At 35.7% G+C, this 6,356-nt stretch overlaps 1 protein-coding gene across 1 annotated transcript in view; it reads left to right on the plus strand.

Moving 5' to 3' along the window:
- LOC107676058 (partitioning defective 3 homolog B-like) overlaps window positions 1-6,356 on the plus strand; it is a 187,479-nt gene that overhangs the window by 142,813 nt on the left and 38,310 nt on the right. The window contains exon 18 of the mRNA XM_016470580.1: window positions 5,132-5,224. Coding sequence (XP_016326066.1) covers window positions 5,132-5,224 — 93 coding nt within the window. The remainder of the gene's footprint in view (window positions 1-5,131; window positions 5,225-6,356) is intronic.

Below are 6,356 nucleotides of genomic sequence, written 5' to 3' on the forward strand. Positions count from 1 at the left end.
TCCCTTAATAATAAAAACCTTCATTTAAAAACTGCATGTTGTGTTTACTTGTGTTATCTTTGACTAATATTTAAATTTGTTTGATGATCTGAAACATTAAAGTGTGACAAACATGCAAAAAAATAAGAAATCAGGAAGGGGGCCAACACTTTTTCACACCACTGTATGTATATTTCTTAGGGGAACTTACCATCTTCAGAAAAGTTTCGGTGGCATTTTCTTTTCCACTTATCTGCGTATAATGCACATTCGATTAGGCTACTGTTCATAATAACAGTGCTGCTTTGTTTACAGTGGTAACCAAGGAAACGCTGTATCATGGCTGTTCCATAAGCGCCACCTGCTGTCAGAGAATACATTTACATTTTCATTCAGCCTTGCTGCTGTTTTTGTTTTGTGCAGGTGTCTTATGTAGCATAATTTCTTAAATCAAAACTCAGACCATACTGTTTTTGCTTTAAATCTTTAAATTACATAATTATCTAATTCAAATCAAAAACAACTGCTCATGCTACGTGTGTGTAGTAGTATTGGGCGTCATTTTTTATATCGTCATATCGGCAGCTTGTGAGATCGCCTCTCCAATATTATTGTGCATATTATCGTGCGTGGGTGGGGCAAGAGAGAGACTGTACTTGTCGTAGGCTATTTCATAACTATTTGTTTTTTAAACGCACGTGCAAGAGAGAGAGAGAGAGAGCCTATGGAAGCACCAATAATCGAAATAATACACTTTCAAACATACTGATAAACTAACATGTTAAATATAAAAATATTTAAAACAGCTAGTTCATATAAAATATATTCGGATACAACAGTCATACATCGCTATTAGGACCGCACGTCCTCTGACAAGTTTGCTGCATCAGCGCACGAAAGTTATCAGTCTAAAAGGTCTGCAAAATCAGTCAACGGTGAAAATCAAAAGTAGATTTATTTTAAAGACCAACAGTTTAACACTAAATATTGGACATAAACGAACACGTTAAATATAAAAGTATTTAAAACAGGTAAGTTCATATATTTGGAGTAAAGTTCAATTAAACGGGTACATCAGTCATACAGCGCTTCAGACCGCGCACCCCATGACGAGCCCTGTTAAGACTGATAACTTATCTGCATATTTTTATAATAACGATGATGAACAATAAGCATCAATATTTTTTGATAATGTGCTATAAAGAAAATGAAATGCTGATGACGATGCAGTTTTCGGCATGTTCATTCATACAGCTGTTCAAGAAAAGTGTCTCTTTTAGCACTATTGACATATATATATATATATACACACACACACACTTTTATTCAGCAAGTATTTTGAAAGTAACAATAATTAAATGCTGTTTTAACTGTTTTTTCATCAAAGAATCCTGAAAAAAATGCATCATGCTTTACGTAAGTATGTTTCGGTACAACTGTTTTCAACATTGATAATAAGAAATGTTTCTTGAGCAGCAAATCTGAAGACTGGAGTATTTGCTGCTAAAAATTCAGCTTTGCATCACAGGAATAAATTATATTTTAAAATATATTCAAATAGAAAACAATATTACTCTTTTTACTGCATTTTTTATCAAATAATTGCAGCCTTGGTGAGCAGAAGAGACGACTTTCAAAAACATTTAAAAAATTGTACAGACATTCCTTACAGTTTTACCTAATTAGAAAGATCCTTAAAACCAGGCAGGGGAGAAACAGGCATTAATATATGCAAACATAATGATCAGCTTAGCAGCACGTCCCCAGTTCCCATGGATCAGCCGTCTGTCTGTGTGAAAATTGTCTCTTTTAGCACTATTGACATAATTTGTAAAATATAGGTTTATCACCTTGCAGTTCAATTTTGATGTGGGCTTAGTTTTATAGTCTGTTTTTAAAACATTTCCAACGAGGACGAGAAGCCTAATCCTAATTTGTGCGTGTGAAGTGCGGTGCTGAGATGAAATAGCAGGGCAATTTGGTAATAATAGCCGAATAATAATAGGCCGCCTAATAATACTCATAATAATAATAATAATTTAATACATTAATAGGAGAATGTTGTAATATTGTCTTAACTATCGACATAGACAAAAGCTATCATCGATACATGATACTATCGTCTATCGGCACAACCCTAGTGTGTAGCACTACTGTCTGTTTAAAATAAATGGAAAAAAATAGCATTGGGGCTTTGTTGCTTTTTCCTGTTGTACCAAACTCATATCGAACCGTGACCTTAAAACCGAGGTACGTTTAAAACTGTGACTTCTGTGTACCGTTGCATTTTACCTAATTAGAAAGATCCTTAAAACCAGGCAGGGGAGAAACAGGCATTAATATATGCAAACATAATGATCAGCTTAGCAGCACGTCCCCAGTTCCCATGGATCAGCCGTCTGTCTGTGTGAAAATTGAGGTTTTGTCTGCTAAAATATTAGCCTCCGGTTTAGACTGATAAATTGCTACACTCAGTAAAGTTGGGTCAATCAATAAACCAAGAGCTGCTAGCACAAAGCCAGAGAAAAAGCTCTTTACGAAGACGGCTTCAGTATTGTAAGTTACATTACAGCATAATTGGGTTTTAGACTTGTAATTACAGCGCACACGATTCTCATCAACATTCCTGTCGTTTTGTCTGATTTCATACTATCTTCTCAATCTACCTGAACGCTTCAGGCTTCAGGTAGATTGAGTCATCAGCTGGGTTTTCAAGACACATAGGCTGAATTGCAAACTGGTGTCAGGAAACCCAGTGCTTAGCTACTCCAGTCTCTCTTAACCAGACGTTTGACTGTCAGCATGAAGGTTGGTCTTATTTACAGCTTATTATGGCCAAGAACCAACAGATATGACATGTAAAGTAGTTTGTTTGTACATGCCATTGTAGATCCCATATTATTTGTTATGTTTTACAATAATAGCTGTGCAAACTGCAGTTAGCATGGTCAGTTTTCAGAAGGATCGGGTCACTCTGTACTGTGTTATGTTCACAGTGACAAATGTCAAGTGGCCAGTAATCAAGTAGAGTTGCATGAGCTCTGTGTTGCGTGATGACCGGCGTTGCGCTCACTTGGATTGAGCAGGACTGCGGCACATTGATATTCAGGCCACGACTCCCTCTGGTTTTAATGAGAGTGCTTAAGGGCAAGGCAGAGCTAGCATGCCAGCTGCCGGTATTAGATCGCTCCAGCCTAATGAGATAAATACAGTCATTAGTGCGTGTGTGGGGCTGGGAAATAGAGTACTCTTGAGGCATAACGCACAGGAGACATGGCGAGAGGATGCTGGATCCAACCGGACCCTTGAATCGCTCGTGGGCCAGTGTTTGGATCATGTAGTCACGGCTTATCTTGAGCAAACATGCATATTTGTTATGTCGGTAAACTGAAGCCTCGGGTGATATCTGTGTCAAATTAAAAAGAAATTTAGGAATCTTGGGAGCCGAGGTTTGCGATTATTTCTGACTAGCGTGTGCGTTTGTGGAAATGTAATTGAATACTCATTTGTTATTCAAATGTGTGTTTATCAGGGTGAATCATGAAAACTGTCAAGAAATGTTCAGGTCGTTTTTCACATGAACAAAAAAAAAAAAGATGATATATTTTCATAATGAAAATAAGCCTATTTTAGGACCATTAAGATTTTTTTTGCATTTTGTGACATGAAAATTGAGCACATTTTCCTCCACCCCAAATTTCTGCAGTTACCTTTGATAATGCAATAAAATTAAATTCTTAGTGCTGTAATGCAAAATAATAATATTTACATATTAATTATTTTTATAATATGTGACCCTGGACCACGTCTTAAGTTGCTGGGGTGTGTTTGTAGCAATAGCCAAAAAAACATTGTATGGGTCAAAATTATTGATTTTTCTTTTATGCCAAAAATCATTAATATATTAAGTAAAGATCATGTTTCATGAAGATATTTTATAAATTTACTACCGTAAATATATCAAAACTTAATTTTTGACTAGTAATATGCATTGCTAAGAACTTAATTTGGACAACTTTAAAGGCGATTTTCTCAGTATTTAGATTTTGTTTGCACCCTCAGATTCCAGATTTTCAAATAGTTGTATCTCCAAACTATGACACCAAATAGTGTCCTATCCTAACAACCCTTATGATTGGCTTTGTGGTCCAGGGTCACATATTTGCACATTTATATTTCACAATATTAAACATTTACATAATATAAATGCTTTAATAGTTATTTTATAATTGTATTATAATACTATTTTAAAAATATATTAATATTAAATAATATTGAATTTGTATACTATTGGTAAAGTAGAATTGTAAGTTTGCATCATTGTATTATTCGTTGAACTGAATTAAATTAATACAATAAAATATAGAATATTCTAAATATTATAATTATTTGTTTTATATATCCGTTTATGGACCCCTGCAGGAAGTCCTGGAAACTTGGAAACCCTGATTATTTTATTTTATTTTATTTTAATTTTGAGGGGGAAATGTGCTTAAATATCATGAAAAGAATATCACAATGCAAAAAATAAATAAATAAAAAAGTAATGTTCCTAAAACAATATATTATTTTTTTTTAATAGTTTTTTACTTTTTGGTTGGATTTTATTGTAGAAGAAGAGTAATACTACTAAGCAACTATTCATGAGTTTCACATTGATCGTCCAGTTAGTGATCCAGAAGCTGTTTCTTTTTACAGCTGCCACTGATGTTTCATTACGGCCTCACTGGCCTGAGATCGTGTGATCATCTCACCCACTCTCTATAATTATTAGCTTTATTCTTGATATAACCTTTTCCTCGTCTGTCTTTATCTGCCTGTCAGCACAGAGACCCCGCCTGACCTCAGATCAGAGCAGAAGAATATGTGAGTTTCTGAAGGTTTGGCGTGGAGATGGGCTAGAAAAATCACTGCAGGGCATTGGACACTGATACTGCTTGGTTTTGCAGGCGTGTGTGTGTGTGTGTTTGCAGGCTGGTACATGGGGAACCAATCATTAGATCATCTAGAGCAAATTCTGCTTTGGTACTTGGAAGCACAGGGAATCTGTTGAGTCATTCATTACTGAAAACATAACACATCCTCCCCTTTTCTCTCTTTGTCTGTGCTCTTTCTTTCTTTCCATCCTCGCTTTCTTCAAACCCTCATCCAGGTTTGGGAGAAAAAACAAATCCAAGGCTAAAGAACTGGGAGCTTTGAGCGAAGAGGAGGTGGACAAGAGTGAACCTGAGATGTTTCTGTCAAAGTATGTTCACCACTTACATAACACGTATTATTTCATCCACAAAGTTCAATTATAAAATAGAAGAATATGCAAATTTATCAGTCTGAAGCTGTAGAAATGATTAAACCAGTTCTGAACTCATGATAATTGCCCTATTGGTTTAATTGGTTGTTCTTTTCATCTTAATTAAAGACTCAAGACTAATGATCTAATAAAGCAAAACATATTAAAACTCAATCATATTTACGTGACTTGTTTTTTAACCCTAAATATTAAATATTTACGTGATTTTTAACCCTTCCGCAAAAAGAAGTCATAATCATGACATACTGAGTCATAATTATGAGAAGTCATTATGAGATAAAACATTAAAATTCCGACATACTATTAGTAAATATGTAGAAATATAGAAATAGCGGAAATGTTTTGACACAATTCTAACATTTTGTTATAATTATGGCTATGTCAATTTTAATGTTTAATCTCATAATTATGACTTTTCATTTCATAGTTATTACTCAGTGGCCTGGTTTCACAGTCAGGGCTTAGACTAAGCCAGGTTTAGGCCATAGTTCAATTAGGACATTTAAGTATCTTTTATAAATGTTTCTTTAAAAAAACATTACTGGTGTGCATCTTGAGACAAAACGATGGCACTGATATATTTTAAGATATGTCAGTGCAATTTTTTTCAGTTAAAACAGCTCAGTTTGGGACTAGGCTTAAGCCTTATCTGTGAAACCGGGGGAGTATGTCATAATTTTGACTTTTTATCTCAAAATCATTACATGGTATTTCATTGGATCATGATTAGAGCCCGACCGATATATCGTTTTGCCGATATTATCGGCCGATATGAGCCTGTCGCCGATATATCGGTATCGGCGAATATGCCGCCGATATGAATTCTTTTTTTTGCAGAGCGCTTTAAAGCTTAAGTCTATGGAAAACCATTGAAACTTTGAACGGCCATATCTACATAACGGCGTGGTGAATCCGCACCAAATTCGGGGGATCCCTTCAGCTCGAGGAACCCTCTCGAACGCGAATCGAGTGTACGACTCGAGGCCCTCTTTCGAATGAGACCACCCCCGCGTGGATAGCCCCCGGGGTTCGGGAGTTACGGGTGGTTAAATTCGCGGTCCGGCGCCGA

This window comes from Sinocyclocheilus anshuiensis, unplaced genomic scaffold (genome assembly GCF_001515605.1).
Source record: "Sinocyclocheilus anshuiensis isolate Anshui unplaced genomic scaffold, SAMN03320099.WGS_v1.1 scaffold1744, whole genome shotgun sequence".
NCBI lineage: Eukaryota > Metazoa > Chordata > Actinopteri > Cypriniformes > Cyprinidae > Sinocyclocheilus > Sinocyclocheilus anshuiensis.